The sequence below is a fragment of the Mixophyes fleayi genome, chromosome 4 (genome assembly GCF_038048845.1).
Source record: "Mixophyes fleayi isolate aMixFle1 chromosome 4, aMixFle1.hap1, whole genome shotgun sequence".
Lineage (NCBI taxonomy): Eukaryota > Metazoa > Chordata > Amphibia > Anura > Limnodynastidae > Mixophyes > Mixophyes fleayi.
Window position 1 is genome coordinate 1,493,356 of NC_134405.1, and position 21,854 is coordinate 1,515,209.

The following is a 21,854-nucleotide window of genomic DNA, read 5'->3' on the forward strand; positions in this document are numbered from 1 at the left end:
CTTAACAAAGCTCAGGTCAGTTTCTCCTTGGTTATTGTAAAGATTGTTGTGTGCTGTGATGGTGTTGTTTCATTTTTTGATCTTAGTATATATTGAATTGGTGGTGCGGTCATCCTATAAGTTTAAGTATACATTTTTGATGTTTATTGGACTTTATGTTGGACTTTTATTGGGGCATGCCACCCCTAACTTACTAAATTGGTTTAAATCTGGGTACCGCACCTTGTTTATGTTTGTTTGTACATTTGTTGCAAGTGTTGAATAAAAACATATCCATCACATTCCCTGTTTTGCTCACACAATCAACTTGGTGGTACAGAGCTTTTTAAAAAATGAAAGGAATGTGCAGGAGATGGTGTCTGTCCCGAAATATTTCAGAACATTTTCGGCATTCTGCAACAGCATGTAGGAGATTGCAGCAGCTGCAAGAACAGTTTAATTTGCCCTGCCACCAACTGAAGCAAGATGTGGTAACAAAGTGGAAATTATATGCTTCAGAAGAGTGTGGAACAGCGAAAATCCATCCACGCTTACTCAACAAGCCATGACATTGGGAAAGGAGGGGTAATGTACTTTAGTCCAGCGCAGTGGAGAATTCTTTCCGTGTTATTATTATTATTATTTATTTATAGGGCGCCACTAGGTATCCGTAGCGCCGTACAGGGACAGACAGAAATACAGTACAGGGTGAGACATCACGGAACAGTTAACAAAAAGCACAGTAACTCGGAAGCTCAAAGTATAGCTAGATGACGGGCGAGAGCCCCAGCGGGGTAGCTAGAGGGGTAGAAGGGCCTCACGGAAGAGACAAGGAGCTGGAGAGCAGAGTTAAGGTGGTGGAGAACAGGAGGAGAGGAGGCCCTGCTCGAAGGAGCGTACAATCTAAGGGGAGGGTAGGACGGACAGAGACGCATGGGTAGGAGGAGGAAAGGGGGAGAGCGGAGGCAAAGACGGAGGGGAAGGGGGAGAGGAGAGCGACGAGGAGGGAGGTAGGTGGGTGCAAGGTGCTGAAACCATTTGAAGTAGTCACCTGTGAAGTGAGTTCAGACACTGCTAGCTTGAGTCAAGTGATTCCCCTAATTAGACTTCTGGAAAAGCAGCTCGAAAAATTGAAGGAGGAGATGAAACTAAGCAATTCCGCTAAGTATTTCAGACTTGTAGATCAAGTGTTTTATTTGCTTCGCCAGGATCCAAGAGTTATCAACATCTTGAAATCAGATCACTACATTTTTGCGACTGTGCTTTATCTTAGGTTTGAGACCTATGTCTTCTCTTTGTTTCCAAATAACCCAGATGTCAAGAGACGCAATGAGCTCCTGGTGAGCATATTGACAGCTCCAGTGGTACATGATAGTGATGGGAAATCTAGTTCATTTTGAAGATTAGTTCATTCTGATCTAGTTCACACAAAAGATTAGTTAAAAAGATTAGTTCATTTGGCTCATTTGACTCAGTACTTCATTTGGCTCATTTAGTTAATTTGGCTCATTTCACTCATTTGACTCAGTAGTTCATTTGATTCATTTGGTTAATTTAGTTCATTTGACTCATTTAGTTCATTTAGCTCAGTTAGTTCAGTTAGATCACTGGCTCTGGGACACTGCTGAGAGAAGTGATTGGAGACATAGATCTAGTCTATTACACATACTGTAGGCATATATACTACATCTCATTAGATGAGTTATACTCCTGTTAAAATGATCAGATAAGTTTAATATGTCAGATCATTTTTAATATTTTAAAAAGGGCAAAACTAGTAGTGACATGCTGAGCTCTGCAAAGTTAATTACATTTCAATATTATGTTTTACTTCCATAATAGGCAAATGAAAAAGACCCAAAATCACTGTATTATAAAGTGTCACTTTTTTCCTTTTAAAATTGAGATCAGTGCAATCAAGATATAGGGGAGATGTGTCAAACCTTAGGGGGGGATTTTTACAGCTGTAAAAAGACACAAAACCGGCATCACGTCACTGGGGGCAGGGCCAAAATGGTGCAATTCATGAAGCCCCGCCCCCTATGCCCATACCCCGCTCCAGGAACTCCCAGACGTAACCAACATAATGTTGGCAATTATGACTAATCAGCTTCTGTCATTTATCTAGCAGAGTCTATAAAATGGCAGAAACTGATTGGTTGCTATGGGCAACGTTTCCACTTTATCTCTCTTGAAGGTTTAATACATCTCCCCTGTATATATGGTGCAGTAAACAGAACTACAGTATATAGCATGCAGCACTCAGCAGTGCAGTGTGTCTGGAGCTGACAGGGAAGGGAATGTATCCTGTGACTCATGATCTAAATGATCTAAATGATCTAAATTATTCAAAAGAGCAGGAAGAGTGAAAAGAGTCATATGAGTCAGAAGAGTGAAAAGAACTAGATGAACTAATGAACTCCTGATCCAGGAGAATGACTCATGACTCATAGTTCAGTGATCAGCTCCAGAGTCTCACACAATGTCTAAGCACAGCAGCGCCACCTTTGGTAGTTTAGAGGTACTGACTCATGAGTATTATATGAGGGTGCTGAATAGCAGTGCTGCTGTATTAGCACCTACAAACCCGGTAGCATATTTAGCAAAGATAGGAAGTGTAGGGAGAGTGGATTTCAGTACCAAAGCCAGAAAAAACATGAGTAGCATGAACATACAGACACTCACACTCACTCATAGGCTTTAGCTAGTCAGTTTAATTTCAGATTTTTTTCAATTAGATTTGTATTTCATGGACTGTGTTGTGCTTTCTACTTTACTTTTACAGTTAGGAACTAAAGAGCCAGTGAGTGCGGCTGCTGGATCTGCTCTGCTTTATCTCTAACTCCTCCCACTTGTTCCTGGTGAACTAATCTTTGCCAGAGCTGTGAACTAAATCAGTTAGTTCACTTTGAAGAGTAGTTCATTTTGAACTAATCATTCGTGAACTACCCGTCACTAGTACATGACACGAGGACGTCTCCTCCTTCAGTTTCTCAGGCAACTGCTGTTAGGATAAAACGTAGCTTGTCCAAGAGACACAGGGATAATGCAGATGAGTCAGCACAACATTTTTACATCTGGTCTGGTCCAAAAGAATTGCCCAAAAAAAATGACTCCTCTGCCGTAGCTCCACCTGATCCTACTATAAACATCCAAAGAATGGATGAGGATTATTTTAACTACAGCATACAAATAGACACGTCAGACAGTCCTTTTACATACTGGGAAGAAAAAAAATGCTATTTCGAGACCCATGTAATAATTCGCTTTGCAATACCTAAGCTGCCCATCTTCCAGTATGTACTCAGAAAGAGTTTTCAGCACAGCTGGAACCCTGTCAGCGATCGGCGTAGAAGGCTACTTCCTAAAAATGTGGAAAGATGATGTTCATCAAAATGAATGGCCTTTACTTGCAACTACATCAAAGTACAGAGACTTCTGCAATTTTGGATTCAGGTAGGGATGAATTAATATTGTGTGAGGATGATATACACCGATGAGGGTGAGGATGAGGCTGAGGATGATGGCAACAACATCTTGCCACTGTATAGTTCATTGACAGCACTGTTAGCTTAGCTTCCTTAAGCCCACTGTTAGCTTATTTTGAGGGGGCCAAAACATACCAAGCACTTCAGCCACAAAGTGACAGTCCTTGTCGCAGAAGTACTTGATTTGTTAAACAGTCCTTGAAAATATGTTAAAAAGGACAATTCCATTTTGCACTGTTTCACATGTTGGCCTTGGTCTATCAACTTGTGTAACAGTCGACAATACAACAGTATTATTAGGTTATTAATTCACATGGTGGACAGTATGATTAGGTAGACTATTTAAATGTGGACAGTATTATTATAGGGCTAGAGATATGGTTAAGGACAGGACTAGGGATAGGGATAGGGACAGGTCTAGACATAGGGCCAGGATTAGAGTTGGGGATAATGCTGTCCACATTTGAATTGTCAACCTAACGATTACTGTCTACATTTCAATTGTTGTCCTAATAAAACTGTCAATGTCATTATATTGTCGACATTATAACCTTGGATTGTAGCAATCCAACATAAGGGTGGGTGAGAGGTCCAAAAGACAATTCCATCTTGCACCACTTTTCTTTTCTGCCACTGCTGTGTGCAATGTTTCCTAGATGTGATGTAAACTGCTGTGTGTTTGTGCCATTGCTCTGTTGCTTAGTAGCCAACCAGCTCGCTGCAGTCTTAAGGGTAAATGTATCAAGGTCCGATTTCTTCAGCGTTCTAAAATCGCAGCAAATCGCGGGTGATAACCCGCAATTTTAGTCCCCAAGTTGCCAGATGTATTAAACTGGCATTTTTACTCTGATCTTAAAAATCACTGGTCATCTCTGGCGATTTGCTGCGATGTCAAACACTCCCGTGTTTAGCTAACTTACCTGTGTTATCTGCGTGATTAGTAAACACTTCACTGTTACACTGTTCTGTCTATACAGCCGCAGCTCCGGCAGCTGTCAAATGTTTAGCTGAACAGCCTGGGGTTGGTGTCATTATGGCAGGGGGACCCCTGCTGCATGGCCACCTGCTATAGTGCCACCCACCCCAGACTGGTTTGCCTAGTGCTGGTTATGTGAAAACTGAAGGGACCCCACACAAATTGTAACCAGCAGTAGGCTGGCAGCCAGGCCCGGCGCTCCCATTAGGCAAGGTTAGGGCTCTGGAGGGCGTCACAGAATTAAAATTACATTAAAACTGTGCGGCAACCGCTGAGCATACCTTCCACGGCCGCCGCACAGCTTCAGATAAATCCACGGGGAGGGGGAAAGGGGCTATGGATCACCACCGCCGCCCTTCCCTCCAATAGCTGATGGGGCGCTCTGTCTCTTCCCCTCCACTCACTGACTGTCGGGTGTGATATCATCACGGCCCGACAGTGTCAGCGAGCGGAGGAGACGGAGCAAAGAGGAGCAGCTTTATGGAGGCAAGTTAAGGTAAGGAAAGACGTGGGGGGGGGGCATGGATTTTGAAAGTGTGCCTAGGGCGCCAAGGACCCTGGCACCAGCCCTGCTGGCAGCACTAGGGTTAATATTACTCGGACGGGGGACCCCACACTATTTTTTAAAAAACTTTCATCTGTTTTTACAAATGCTTTGCATTTTGCCTCGGAATCCAGAGCAGTCCCAATAAATGTGTATGGGAATTGCTCTGTACCACAATTTATCAGGTTCTGAAAATGCATTTACACATATGGTAATGTACGGCAGCTCAGGTTGGGATATATTACCGTATATGTAAATTCTCAGGTCTGAACTATGGGCAGAGCGTTGCGGCAGAGGGATCTTCGGATCCCTCACTGCATCTTACTGCTCTCTCCTCTGGTCACTATCGCAAGGGTGGTCAAATTGTGAAAGTGACCATAGGGAAGATAGGAAAGGGATCTTCGCAGAAACAGCAGATTTTCATGACTGCTATTCCTGTTGAAGATTTTTAACAATAAACACGATCTTTCAAGCCTTTTCATTGTGATAAGGATTTAAAGGGTTTGTGTTAAAAATACGTTCAATAATAAATAGGGGCCATAGTGTTATAAGCAATGCATAAAGTACTACTGCCATCTACTGTCTAAATTTAGTAATGTAGCACAATTCTAAATTAAAGACTGGAGGTGGTTCATAATATAAGCTATACGATTTAGGAAAGTGTTTAAAAATTGCAGACTTATAACTTTATTAAAATATCTGTGGATGAGAAGTCATCATTCAGAAAACTCAATTTAAAGATTTTCTTGAAGCTGGCGCTCCATGTGGAGACGCTGTGTAGACATTAAATACACTAGATGAGTGACATTATGTCCCTCATTCACTGTTTAGGTGTCCACTAACAACTGACAACCTAGGAAACCATCTGGAATATTCTAAAGGTAACGCCAACCCTGAGTCTCATACTCCACATTATATAATATCCCATTATCCGTTCATACTACACATTATATAATATCCCATTATCTGCTCATACTACACATTATATAATATCCCAATATCTGCTCATACTACACATTATATAATACCTCATTATCTGCTCATACAACATAGTATATAATAACCCATTATCTGCTCATACTACACATTATATAATACCTCATTATCTGCTCATACAACATAGTATATAATAACCCATTATCTGCTCATACTACACATGATATAATATCCCATTATCTGCTCATACTACACATTATATAATATCCCAATATCTGGTCATACAACGCATTATATAATACCCCATAATCTGCTCATATTACACATTATATAATATCCCAATATCTGCTTATACTACACATTATATAATACTCCATTATCTGCTCATACTGCACATTATATAATATCCCATTATCTGCTCATACTGCACATTATGTAATATCCCATTATCTGCTCATACTACACATTATATAATATCCCATTATCTGCTCATACTACACATTATATAATATCCCATTATCTGCTCATACTACATATTATATAATATCTATTATCTGGTTATACTACACATTATATAATATTCCATCTTTTTGGCTCATGCCACATAATAAGAAGCAGCGAAGTAAAACAAGATATTCATATATATATATATTACGCTGCTTGGCTATCAATGACCCACAGAAAAGTATATTAACACTTAATAAAAGTTTTATAAAATATTTTCCTATTTGGGTTATTAAACTGAAACACAACTAGAATCATTTTATAATTATATAAACACGTAAGTTTCACATATGTTATATTTTTATTACTTTAATAGATACAGAAAATAACTCTACAAGGACAGAGCAGGAAAATAGAAAAGCTTTATGCACACGCTGGACAGGTTAGCGCTATATATAAGATATATATAACATACATGTATCATACACAGAGATATATCATATATATCCAAATACTCTGTTAAGTAGACAACACTCCTAATTACTACAGATAGGAGGGAAATGATCAATAACTGGAAAGATGTATTAATGCCCATATATTCCTCACATATTCACCCTCAGAGACCACTAATCACCCACTGTGTGGTCAGTACAGGAATAGTAGAGAGATACAGGACAGGATGGAGGTGTAGTGACAGAGCTGTGTGTGTGTGAGGTCAGTACAGGAATAGTAGAGAGATACAGGACAGGATGGAGGTGTAGTGACAGAGCTGTGTGTGTGTGAGGTCAGTACAGGAATAGTAGAGAGATACAGGACAGGATGGAGGTGTAGTGAAGGAGCTGTGTGTGTGAGGTCAGTACAGGAATAGTAGAGAGATACAGGACAGGATGGAGGTGTAGTGACAGAGTGTGTGGGGTCAGTACAGGAATAGTAGAGAAATGCAGGACAGGATGGAGGTGTAGTGACAGATCTGTGTGTGTGAGGTCAGTACAGGAATAGTAGAGAGATACAGGACAGGATGGAGGTGTAGTGACAAAGTGTGAGGTCAGTACAGGAATAGTAGAGAGATACAGGACAGGATGGAGGTGTAGTGACAAAGTGTGTGAGGTCAGTACAGGAATAGTAGAGAGATACAGGACAGGATGGAGGTGTAGTGACAGAGCTGTGTGTGTGAGGTCAGTACAGGAGTAGTAGAGAGATACAGGACAGGATGGAGGTGTAGTGACAGAGCTGTGTGTGTGTGAGGTCAGTACAGGAATAGTAGAGAGATACAGGACAGGATAAAGGTATAGTGACAGAGCTGTGTGAGGTCAGTACAGGAATAGTAGAGAGATTCCATCCCACTCTATGGTGAAGTTATTTTCTCTGGGGTCGCGACATCTTCTGAGTTGAGACCTTTAAGATAAGTCCATATTGTATTAATCTTCTTTTACAGAACACAGTAATTTTGGCATCTTGTGTAAGGCAGTAATGATGAAGGTCCTGACTGATGGGTCACTAAGACTTTATTAGTTATAACATTATATGTGAAATTCTCTATGTGCCCTCTATGGCTTGAAGGTCGTTCACCTCTTAGGACCTGCAAAATGTCTTATGAGGAGCAGAAGGTGGAGTTTTCCTTTATTACAAGCAGAAAGCAGTAAAGATCATTAGATAATTAGGCTCCCAGCAGATTACAGATCCCGGAGGTCCATGTGCTGGTACATTCTCCACAATGTGTTGTATCATGAAACTTCCAATTCACATATGTACTTAAGCTTCAGAGAGCAGTGAGCATCATTCCACTGGTCACCTAATTTAATGTGAGCGCAGTCCTCACCTCCTCCAAGGCCATGACCCTGCCAGTCATCTGGCTGGTTGTCCACCCAGAACCTGTAATAAATAACAAAGACTTTTTACATATCTAAGACAAATTCTACCAGTTATAGACCTGGTGACTTTAATTACAACATTGCCCTATGTTCACTAGCAGAAAAAGTTCAAGGTGGGAGGGGAGGTTTGGGGAGGGGGGGGGCAAAAGAAATTTGAAGATTTTCAGTAATAGAAATTTGTCAAAATATTTTCATACCTCAATGACTTCACCACCTATCTGCCAAACACTAAACATTACATTTTATTCCATTGTCTACCTGCACATTCTATAATACTCCATTATCCTGCCTAATACTACACATTCTATAATACTCTATTATCCTGCCTCATACTACACATTCTATAATACTCCATTATCCTGCCTCATACTACACATTCTATAATACTCCATTATCCAGCCTCATACTACACATTCTATAATACTCCATTATCCTGCCTCATACTACACATTATATAATACTCCATTATCCTGCCTCATCATACTACACATTCTATAATACTCCATTATCCTGCCTCATACTACACATTCTATAATAATCCATTATCCTGCCTCATACTACACATTCTATAATACTCCATTATCCTGCCTCTTACTACACATTCTATAATAATCCATTATCCTGCCTCATACTACATATTCTATAATACTCCATTATCCTGCCTCATACTACACATTCTATAATACTCCATTATCCTGCCTCATACTACACATTCTATAATAATCCATTATCCTGCCTCATACTACACATTCTATAATACTCCATTATCCTGCCTCATACTACACATTCTATAATACTCCATTATCCTGCCTCATACTACACATTCTATAATAATCCATTATCCTGCCTCATACTACACATTCTATAATACTCCATTATCCTGCCTCTTACTACACATTCTATAATAATCCATTATCCTGCCTCATACCACACATTCTATAATAGTCCATTATCCTGCCTCATACTACACATTCTATAATAATCCATTATCCTGCCTCATACCACACATTCTATAATAGTCCATTATCCTGCCTCATACTACACATTCTATAATACTCCATTATCCTGCCTCATACTACACATTCTATAATACTCCATTATCCTGCCTCACACTACACATTCTATAATACCCCATTATCCTGCCTCATACTACACATTCTATAATAATCCATTATCCTGCCTCATACTACACATTCTATAATACTCCATTATCCTGCCTCATACTACACATACTATAATACTCCATTATCCTGCCTCATACCACACATTCTATAATAGTCCATTATCCTGCCTCATACTACACATTCTATAATACTCCATTATCCTGCCTCATACTACACATTCTATAATACTCCATTATCCTGCCTCATACTACACATTCTATAATACTCCATTATCCTGCCTCATACTACACATTCTATAATAATCCATTATCCTGCCTCATACTACACATTCTATAATACTCCATTATCCTGCCTCTTACTACACATTCTATAATAATCCATTATCCTGCCTCATACCACACATTCTATAATAGTCCATTATCCTGCCTCATACTACACATTCTATAATAATCCATTATCCTGCCTCATACCACACATTCTATAATACTACATTATCCTGCCTCACACTACACATACTATAATACTACATTATCCTGCCTCATACCACACATTCTATAATAGTCCATTATCCTGCCTCATACTACACATTCTATAATACTCCATTATCCTGCCTCATACTACACATTCTATAATACTCCATTATCCTGCCTCATACTACACATTCTATAATAATCCATTATCCTGCCTCATACTACACATTCTATAATACTCCATTATCCTGCCTCTTACTACACATTCTATAATAATCCATTATCCTGCCTCATACCACACATTCTATAATAGTCCATTATCCTGCCTCATACTACACATTCTATAATAATCCATTATCCTGCCTCATACCACACATTCTATAATACTCCATTATCCTGCCTCATACTACACATTCTATAATACTCCATTATCCTGCCTCATACTACACATTCTATAATACTCCATTATCCTGCCTCACACTACACATTCTATAATACCCCATTATCCTGCCTCATACTACACATTCTATAATAATCCATTATCCTGCCTCATACTACACATTCTATAATACTCCATTATCCTGCCTCATACTACACATACTATAATACTCCATTATCCTGCCTCATACCACACATTGTATAATAGTCCATTATCCTGCCTCATACTACACATTCTATAATACTCCATTATCCTGCCTCATACTACACATTCTATAATACTCCATTATCGTGCCTCATACTACACATTCTATAATACTCCATTATCCTGCCTCATACTACACATTCTATAATACTCCATTATCCTGCCTCATACTACACATTCTATAATACGCTATTATCCTGCCTCATACTACACATTCTATAATACTCCATTATCCTGCCTCATACTACACATTCTATAATACTCCATTATCCTGCCTCATACTACACATTATATAATACTCCATTATCCTGCCTCATACTACACATTCTATAATACTCCATTATCCTGCCTCATACTACACATTCTATAATACTCCATTATCCGGCCTCATACTACACATTCTATAATACTCCATTATCCTGCCTCATACTGCACATTCTATAATACTCCATTATCCTGCCTCATACTACACATTCTATAATACTCCATTATCCTGCCTCATACCACACATTCTATAATACTCCATTATCCAGCCTCATACTACACATTCTATAATACTCCATTATCTTGCCTCATACTGCACATTCTATAATACTCCATTATCCTGCCTCATACTACACATTCTATAATACTCCATTATCCTGCCTCATACTACATATTCTATAATACTCCATTATCCTGCCTCATACTACACATTCTATAATACTCCATTATCCTGCCTCATACTACACATTCTATAATACTCCATTATCCTGCCTCATACTACACATTCTATAATACTCCATTATCCTGCCTCTTACTACACATTCTATAATAATCCATTATCCTGCCTCATACCACACATTCTATAATAGTCCATTATCCTGCCTCATACTACACATTCTATAATAATCCATTATCCTGCCTCATACCACACATTCTATAATACTACATTATCCTGCCTCATACTACACATACTATAATACTCCATTATCCTGCCTCATACCACACATTCTATAATAGTCCATTATCCTGCCTCATACTACACATTCTATAATACTCCATTATCCTGCCTCATACTACACATTCTATAATACTCCATTATCCTGCCTCATACTACACATTCTATAATACTCCATTATCCTGCCTCATACTACACATTTTATAATAATCCATTATCCTGCCTCATACTACACATTCTATAATACTCCATTATCCTGCCTCTTACTACACATTCTATAATAATCCATTATCCTGCCTCATACCACACATTCTATAATAGTCCATTATCCTGCCTCATACTACACATTCTATAATACTCCATTATCCTGCCTCATACTACACATTCTATAATACTCCATTATCCTGCCTCACACTACACATTCTATAATACCCCATTATCCTGCCTCATACTACACATTCTATAATAATCCATTATCCTGCCTCATACTACACATTCTATAATACTCCATTATCCTGCCTCATACTACACATACTATAATACTCCATTATCCCGCCTCATACCACACATTGTATAATAGTCCATTATCCTGCCTCATACTACACATTCTATAATACTCCATTATCCTGCCTCATACTACACATTCTATAATACTCCATTATCGTGCCTCATACTACACATTCTATAATACTCCATTATCCTGCCTCATACTACACATTCTATAATACTCCATTATCCTGCCTCATACTACACATTCTATAATACGCTATTATCCTGCCTCATACTACACATTCTATAATACTCCATTATCCTGCCTCATACTACACATTCTATAATACTCCATTATCCTGCCTCATACTACACATTATATAATACTCCATTATCCTGCCTCATACTACACATTCTATAATACTCCATTATCCTGCCTCATACTACACATTCTATAATACTCCATTATCCGGCCTCATACTACACATTCTATAATACTCCATTATCCTGCCTCATACTGCACATTCTATAATACTCCATTAACCTGCCTCATACTACACATTCTATAATACTCCATTATCCTGCCTCATACCACACATTCTATAATACTCCATTATCCAGCCTCATACTACACATTCTATAATACTCCATTATCTTGCCTCATACTGCACATTCTATAATACTCCATTATCCTGCCTCATACTACACATTCTATAATACTCCATTATCCTGCCTCATACTACATATTCTATAATACTCCATTATCCTGCCTCATACTACACATTCTATAATACTCCATTATCCTGCCTCATACTACACATTCTATAATACTCCATTATCCTGCCTCATACTAGACATTCTATAATACACCATTATCCTGCCTCTTACTACACATTCTATAGTACCCCATTATTCTGCCTCTTTCTCATCATTTGCTCTTGTGACTCGCTCAGTGACTGCAGGAGAAGGAGTTCTGTGTTCAGGGCATTATATTGAAGTAGAAGTAATTATTTACCATATTACTGTCAGTCTGAATAAAGATATATCGGATATAGATCCTATACCTGGACACTGATACTAGTTGAATACAAAGTGAGAGTGTACGAGGACAACGTCTGTATAGTAAGATATTATCCCACCAGCCGTCGGTGTAATGAGCGAATTTTATTTTGGGCTGAACTTGTAACCTGGGTTGCTATTAGATCAACATCTTACTTTGGTGTAGTCTCATAGGACGTCCCATCCACCCATTTCCAGCTGCCGTCCATATCCGTGAGGCCGATCCACATGTCATTTTTCTGGGTTATGTTACTTACATAATCCTTCACCAAAGTAGAAATAGAGATTATTTGACAAATCCTCTTGGACATACAAATTAGTAACCTAACCTGTTTACACATTTACTTATACTCCCTTCTCTGGAATATGTGTATTATTATTATTATTATTATTATTATTATTATTATCGTAGATGTGTAAGTTGACAGAGTACTCAGCAGTGCGGTACAATAGGGAAAGTAGTACATACATATAACAGGGACATACAAGGTAGACAAAAAAATTCCTGATAGGAAGAGGTTGCAATTCTGCAGACGGGAGATGCTGAGAGAATGGATAAGAGTTTTGGTAGCATGTTGAGTAAGAAAAGGGCGTATTCTGGCAATGTTTTTAAAGTGGAGTCGACAGGACTGGGAGAGAGTTTGAATGTGAGGAATAAAGCAGAGGGTGGAGTCAAGTTGACTCCAAGGCAGCGGGAGACTGAGGAAATTGTGGTGTTATTGACAGTGAGGGAGATCTGAGGGCAGGTGGTCACTCTGGCAGGAGGGAAGATAATAAGCTCTGTTTTTGAAATGTTGAGCGTTAGGTAGTGTTGGGAAATCCATGTGGATATAGCAGAAAGACAGTTGGTTATACGAGATACTACAGAAGGAGAGAGGTCAGGGGAAAAGATATAGATTTGGGTGTCATCATTGTAAAGGTGGTGTTGGAGGCTGAATGAGCGAATTAGTGCCCCAAAAGAGGAGGTGTGTATTCAAAAAAGTAAGGGGCCAAGAACAAAGCCTTGTGTAGGCGAGGGAGTGGAGAAGTTGGGAGGGAATAGGGTTGAATGGACAGGTTGTAGGGTGAGATGATAAGATGAGTGCAGATACTTCATCTTCAGTTACTGGAGAGAATGCATTAAAGGTGGATTGGCGAGTGTAGGTAAAGGTGGTTAGAGTGAGTGTAATTTGGCCTGAGGAAATATCTTGTTGAATGGTGTCAATTTTGTCTTTGAAAGGGAGCTAGGAGACTGGGTGGATATTAGAGATTTCAAGAATGTTTGGCAATTGAAAGGGTAGTACTGTAAGATGAAAAGATGAATTTATAGTGGAGGAAATCGGGATAGGAACGAGATTTTCTCCAGTGGCGCTCTGCAGTGCAGGAGCACTTTTGCAGGTAGCGGGTCTGTTTGTTGTGCCATGGTTGGGGTTTGGATCGTCGGAGACTATATGTAGTAGCTATAGCTGCATTGTCTAAGGTGAAGTGAGTGTTTTGTTATAGACAGAGGCAGCCTGATTAGGACAGGACAATGCAGTCATTGGTGAAAATTGTTTTTTTTATTGAATATGAGAGGTAGATTGGGTTAAAAGTACTTAGGTGTCATTGTGTACGTGTGTATTTGGGTGCAGGGAGAAGGGCATGAGGTAAGGTGAGGCTGAAGGAAAGGAGGTTGTGGTTGGAGAGTGGGAAGGTTAAATTGGACAAACTAGAGATGGAGCAGTAGCGGGAGAGGACAAGGTCAAGGCAGTGCCCATCACAGTGGGAGGGAGATGACGTCCATTGTCCACGTAAGTGAAAGAAGTTTAGTGGAAGAAGAGACTGTGGGATTATCAATGGGAATGTTGAAATCGTCTAGTAGAGTGTAGGCAGGTCAAATGATAGGAAATAAGTGAGCAAGGCTGCTAAGTTGTCAAGGAATTGGGAAACTGGATCTGGGGGGCGATAAATGACAGCAACAGGAAGGTGGAGAGGAAAAAATAGACGGATTGTGTGGACTTCAAAGGAGGAGAATGAGAGGGAGGGTTCAGAGGGTATGACTTGGAAGGGGCAGCTTGGAGAAAGTAGAATGCTTATTCCACCACCTTATCTGTTTCCCAGGTCTGGGAGTGTGGCTGAGGGAGAGTCCCCCATAGGAGAGAGCTGCACGGAATGTAGTGTCAGAGGAGGTGAGCGATGTTTCTGTAATGGCAAGGAGGTTGAGGGATTTAGAAATGAACAGATCATGGATGGATGTACGTTTGCTACAAACAGATGTTGTTCCATAGTGCACATGAGAAGGGAAGAGAGGGTAGTGGAGATATGTGGATAAGGTTGGCGGGATTGGAAGTATGGGATGGATGGAAAGGTTTAGGGTGGAGCGAGAAGCGTGAGCTGATAATGGGGATTGTACAGGGCCTAGGGTTATGTGAGAGATCACCAGCAGCCATGAGAATGACCAGGGTGAGGAAGAGGACATGTAAGGAGGATTTGTGGGTGTGAGGTTTATTTCTGTTTATGTAGCTGGTGAGTGTGCTGGGTGCAGGAGACAAAACTGTTCATGTACACCCACATTTACTTATACACCCATCTCTGGACTATGTACACCCACATTTACTTATACACCCATCTCTGTACTATGTGTACCCACATTTACTTATACACCCATCTCTGTACTATGTGTACCCACATTAACTTGTACACCCATTTCTGGACTATATGTACCCACATTTACTTATACACCCATTTCTGGACTATATGTACCCACATTTACTTATACACCCATTTCTGGACTATATGTACACACAGTTACTTATACACCCATTTCTGTACTATGTGTACCCACATTTACTTATACACCCATTTCTGGACTATATGTACCCACATTTACTTATACACCCATTTCTGGACTATATGTACACACAGTTACTTATACACCCATCTCTGGACAATGCGTTTTAAATAAATATATATATATACACATACACGCAGTGGGCCGGATTCATTTAGGAGAGTAACGCAGAAAAATTAGTAAGTTTTTTCCTGGACAAAACCATATTACTATGCAAGGGGTGCACATTAGTTTATTATTTTGCACACAAGGAAAATACTGGCTGTTTTTTCATGTAGCTCACAAATACTTGTTACCTTATTTGAACACTGAAACTTAAAGTTGATCTAGAACATGCTCTACCCCAATTATAAAGCTGTCCTCACATTTTAAATCGATCTCTCCTCCAACGCAGCATGGTTTTGCAAACATTCAAGGTACTAATTTTGTTTGCTTTACTTTCCTTAATGAAACAGGCCCAGAATTGTTCACATTATCTCCCAGTATCCAACACTACTCCCACATATCTAGTGATCTTATAATAATCTCCAGGTACCCAACACTACTCCCCATATCTAGTGATGTTATAATAATCTCCAGGTACCCAATACTACTCCCCCATATCTAGGGATCTTATAATAATCTCCAGGTACCCAACACTACTCCCCCATATCTAGTGATCTTATAATATCTCCAGGTACCCAATACTACTCCCCCATATCTAGTGATCTTATAATAATCTCCAGGTACCCAACACTACTCCCCCATATCTAGTGATCCTATAATAATCTCCAGGTACCCAACATTACTCCCCCATATTTAGTGATTTTATAATAATCTCCAGGTACCCAACACTACTCCCCCACATCTAGTGATCTTATAATATCTCCAGGTACCCAACACTACTCCCCCATATCTAGTGATTTTATAATAATCTCCAGGTACCTAACACTACTCCCCATATCTAGTGATCTTATAATAATCTCCAGGTACCCAATACTACTCCCCCATATCTAGTGATCTTATAATAATCTCCAGGTACCCAACACTTCTCCCCCATATCTAGTGACCTTATAATAATCTCCAGGTACCCAACACTACTCCCCCATATCTAGTGATCTTATAATAATCTCCAGGTACCCAACACTACTACCCATATCTAGTGATTTTATAATAATCTCCAGGTACCCAATACTACTCCCCCATATCTAGTGATCTTATAATAATCTCCAGGTACCCAACACTACTCCCCCATATCTAGTGATCTTATAATATCTCCAGGTACCCAACACTACTCCCCCATATCTAGTGATCTTATAATATCTCCAGGTACCCAACACTACTCCCCCATATCTAGTGACCTTATAATAATCTTCAGGTACCCAACACTACTCCCCCATATCTAGTGATCTTATAATAATCTCCAGGTACCCAACACTACTCCCCCATATCTAGTGATCTTATAATAATCTCCAGGTACCCAACACTACTCCCCCATATCTAGTGATCTTACAATATCTCCAGGTACCCAATACTTTCCCCCCATATTTAGTGATGTTCCAGTTACGTTCTGTGATCCAAGGTTATTACCCAATTTCAAGTGATTTTACACCAATTGTAATTCACCCATTGCTACTCCCCATATCTAGTGATCTTATAATAATCTCCAGGTACCCAACACTACTCCCCATATCTAGTGATCTTATAATAATATCCAGGTACCCAATACTACTCGCCCATATCTAGTGATCTTTTAATAATCTCCATGTACCCAACACTACTCCCCCATATCTAGTGATTTTATAATAATCTCCAGGTACCCAACATTACTCCCCCATATTTAGTGATTTTATAATAATCTCCAGGTACCCAACACTACTCCCCCACATCTAGTGATCTTATAATATCTCCAGGTACCCAATACTTTTCCCCATATCTAATGATCTTATAATAATCTCCAGGTACCCAACACTACACCCCCATATCTAATGATCTTATAATAATCTCCAGGTACCCAACACTACACCCCCATATCTAGTGATCTTATAATATCTCCAGGTACCCAACACTACTCCCCCACATCTAGTGATCTTATAATAATCTCCAGGTACCCAATACTACTCCCCCATATCTAGTGATCTTATAATAATCTCCAGGTACCCAACACTTCTCCCCCATATCTAGTGACCTTATAATAATCTCCAGGTACCCAACACTACTCCCCCATATCTAGTGATCTTATAATATCTCCAGGTACCCAACACTACTCCCCCATATCTAGTGACCTTATAATAATCTCCAGGTACCCAACACTACTCCCCCATATCTAGTGATCTTATAATAATCTCCAGGTACCCAACACTACTCCCCCATATCTAGTGATCTTACAATATCTCCAGGTACCCAATACTTTCCCCCCCCATATTTAGTGATGTTCCAGTTACGTTCTGTGATCCAAGGTTATTACCCAATTTCAAGTGATTTTACACCAATTGTAATTCACCCAATGCTACTCCCCATATCTAATGATGTTCCCGTGGTCTCCTTGTGCTTCCCCCCTACTCCCTCTTATCTAGTGATGCTCCCGTGGTCTCCTTGTGCTCCCCCTACTCCATCTTTTCTAGTGACCTCCAGGTCTCCTATGTTGCTCCCTAGTCACTCACCTGCTCCTCAGCACTATTAATTACGACCAGATGAGACTTCTTTTTTTCACAGTATTTCTTGGCATCAGACCATTTTTGGGTTTCTTTGGACACATAATAGCAGCTCAATGCGTAATATCTCCAATCAGAGCTACAGAGAGGGTTCAGAGTCCCTGCAGGAAGTGATAATGGTTTAAGAAGGTCCCAGAAAATGGTTTATCTTTAGAGTGAGAACATTTCTGACATCCTACAGCCATCCAAATGGAGCATTTTGGTGCAATCACAGTAAGTAGCATGGTGACACAGTGGTTAGCATTGCTGCCCTCACAGCACTGGTTATTGGTGGGTGTGACAAGAGCAGAGGTCCTGGTATATTGAAGATAAAGAATAAGGCTGCTTGGTATCCCCTCTCATTTACTACTGTACTACAAGGCATTGAATGTGTGTATTATTGAAGTGTGGTGTTTTTTGCTATTCTTAAATGTCACTAGGTGGGTTCTTTACACTGGAATCTCCTACATGTCCCCTGGAAGAGCTATTTTAATTTGGGCATATATGGGCACCCAGCACTCTGGAAGTACCCAGAGAAGTTGCGCTGAGCGCTGGCTAAAGACCAAGATCATGTTTATCTGAAATTGCTGATATACTGTAGTGCCAAAAAGTCCCTCATGTGTTAAATCAGGGATAAGGCTCTGGCTTAAGCAAGTTATGTTTTGTGGCCAAGCAAATGAGTGCCCATTGTTCTTATCTGGTATTCCCAGAGCCCCTCTGCAATCCGAGGACTTGGGGGAGGATCAGTTACCTCCCTCCATGATGCAAGTATCCTATCCAGTGGGAAATTGTTATGTGAGTCCAGTCCCACTGAGGCCACACCACCATGGGAACCAGACCAGGCTTAACAGCGGGAGGCTAGCCATGCAGTCCTGTGACCTACATTCCACTTAGCACTTGTTCACTAGGGATTACAGCTTCTGTTGGACTGATCTATGAATGTGCTGAGGATCACATCTGCCAATCCTTCATGGACTTTGGTACTTTGTTGACCTGTCAAAAGCAGGAGGACACTTGGCTTAGTCCATGTTTTGCTGGCAGGGGGTGAATGGTGTGCTTCATTGCATAGGGCATCCCTTACCTGTGATATATTCCAATGTTATTTGTAAAAATAAATAAACATTTTTCCAGTTGTTTAGCCTCAGTGATTACGAACTCATGGGGCCTGATTCATTAAGGAAAGTAAAGCAAAACAATGAGTGACTTTGAACTTTGACAAAACCATGTTACAATACAAGGGGTGTATATTAGTTTATTATTTTGCACATAAGATAAATACTGGCTGTATTTCATGTAGGTCAAAAATACTTGATAGCTTTATTACACTGAAATTTAAAGTTGAACTAAGACATGTCCTACCCCAACTATACATCTGTCCCCACATTTTAAATTTACCTCCCCCTCCAATGCAACATGGTTTTGTCAAGGAGCAAAGTTACTCATTTTTTTTCTTTACTTTCTTTCATGAATCAGGGCCATGGAGATCATGGCGGCACATGAGCCTGGTATCCTCACAGCCGCTGACAAGATGGACCTCAGTGTGTGCTCGAGTGGTAGAGGATTTACACTGTAAGCGCCAATGTGGAAGGGATTGAGATGGATAATTAATTATTCTCTGTACAGCGCTGTGTAACATATTGGTGCTATATAAATAAATAAAAATATATAAGTAGAGAAAAGCAAAAAAATGTCGATTTCTTGAAGATAATTTTGTCACTTTACACATCTCAGATAATTTACGGAATGGAGGAGAGTCCTATATCATTCTCCTGCCTTTGTTTCTACATGTGGAAAAGGACACGAGGAGTTGTACTGTGCTGTAATCTTTAAATACAGCATAGGAACAGATACTGAGAATAACACCCAGCATATATAACTATAGAAATAGTACTATGCATCTCATCAATATGAAGAATTAAGCAGTGATATTGTCAGATGTTTAGGACTGTGGGACTGTTGTGGGGAATCAGGGACATTGGTCACATACTGTATTAGGTGATATCATGTGATAGGTGATGAGAAATGTGGAAACTAGAGGTGACTGGAGACAGTGGTCAGATCTATGAGTGTTGTTGGGAAATGACAGGTCTGGGGGGTAAGTGTTCTGGACTAGTATGAACTCACTGTTTTCTTTTCGGATCTCTTCTCTCAATCTTCCAACAGCATTGAAAATTCTCTGAACATCGCTCTGACGTGAGCCTGTGATATGGAGAATACCGGTTACTCACAGTCCCAGCAGATACCCATCTGCCCCCTCATAGGTAACTCCAGATAACCAAACAGCATTTATACCTTCTGCACACTGCAAACTCTCTTTCTGGGTGTTAGACCCCAGTCTCTCACCCGCCTCATCTCCATAGGACACAGCAATCACTAACTCTGGAACTAGCAGTCCCACTATAACATCTCATACTACCCATGTACCAGACACCAGCCTATGGGGCAGAGGCAATTTTCTGGGGCTCATGAAGTTTTAGGCAACTTGGTAACAGTTTTCTGTAAGATTAAAACACCAATAAATATGGATTCATAGGTAATTACTTAAGGTAGACCCAGTTACATTTCTTCTCAGAAATACATCCTAACCAAAGTGCTTACTGCAGCCAGTACAAGGACTAAATATAGCACTATAGGACTATAATGTTTAGGTGTAATACATGGGGCTGCAATGGGTCATTCAGACTAGTGAATATAGATTAGCTTTAATTAGCAGCACCGTACCTGTGATATAACATAGGTAAAACAATGCTGGATTCAGAGATGGTTCTCCCATCTCTGTGACATCTCTAAGTTCTCCAATTCTGTCATCTCCCTTTCTGACCACAATCTCCTTTCCTTTACCCTCTCTTTACCCCTTGCTCCACCTCTCCCACCCAAAGTCGCTCGCACACTGTGTCCCATCAATAGCATTGACCCCATCATCTATGCGTCCTCTCTTGAACCCTTACTTGCTCCCAATTCTTCCCTATCATGTCCTATTTCTCTTGACAACACCACACTCTCTGTTGCCCTTGATACTGCATTCAGCTCCCTTTGTCCCAGCCAATCTAAACCCCAACCGTGTCACTCCCCTCTTACTCGTCTCCTCCAAAAGTGCTCCCGCTCCTCTGAACATCAACGGAGGAAATCTCGCTCCATTGCTGACTTTAAAAATACATAATTTTGGTGTTAGGAACTCCCAAGCCAGTACAGTGAAACTCGGGAACTACTCTGAAGGCCCGGTGTTCGCTGGAGCCCCTAGTGGTGGGGACAGACTGGGCCGCGGGCCGACCGAGGGTCGAGTAACGTATACTGACTTAAAGGAGTACCCAGGAGTGGAGTGATTAGCGGGCTGTAGTTAAGAAGGATCCTAGGTCAAAGGGTCACAAGCACAGATGCAATATCCAGAGACAAGCGAAGGGTCAGACACA

The 21,854-nt window shown here is 40.2% G+C and overlaps 1 protein-coding gene across 1 annotated transcript in view; it reads right to left on the minus strand.

The window, feature by feature from the left end:
- Positions 1 to 7,670: 7,670 nt before the first annotated feature.
- Positions 7,671 to 21,854, minus strand: part of LOC142150932 (asialoglycoprotein receptor 1-like) — a 61,313-nt gene continuing 47,129 nt past the window's right edge. The window contains exons 5-8 of the mRNA XM_075206131.1: positions 20,569 to 20,643; positions 18,415 to 18,566; positions 13,120 to 13,226; positions 7,671 to 8,239 (exon numbers count right to left, since the gene is read on the minus strand). Coding sequence (XP_075062232.1) covers positions 8,092 to 8,239; positions 13,120 to 13,226; positions 18,415 to 18,566; positions 20,569 to 20,643 — 482 coding nt within the window. The 3' untranslated portion in view covers positions 7,671 to 8,091. The remainder of the gene's footprint in view (positions 8,240 to 13,119; positions 13,227 to 18,414; positions 18,567 to 20,568; positions 20,644 to 21,854) is intronic.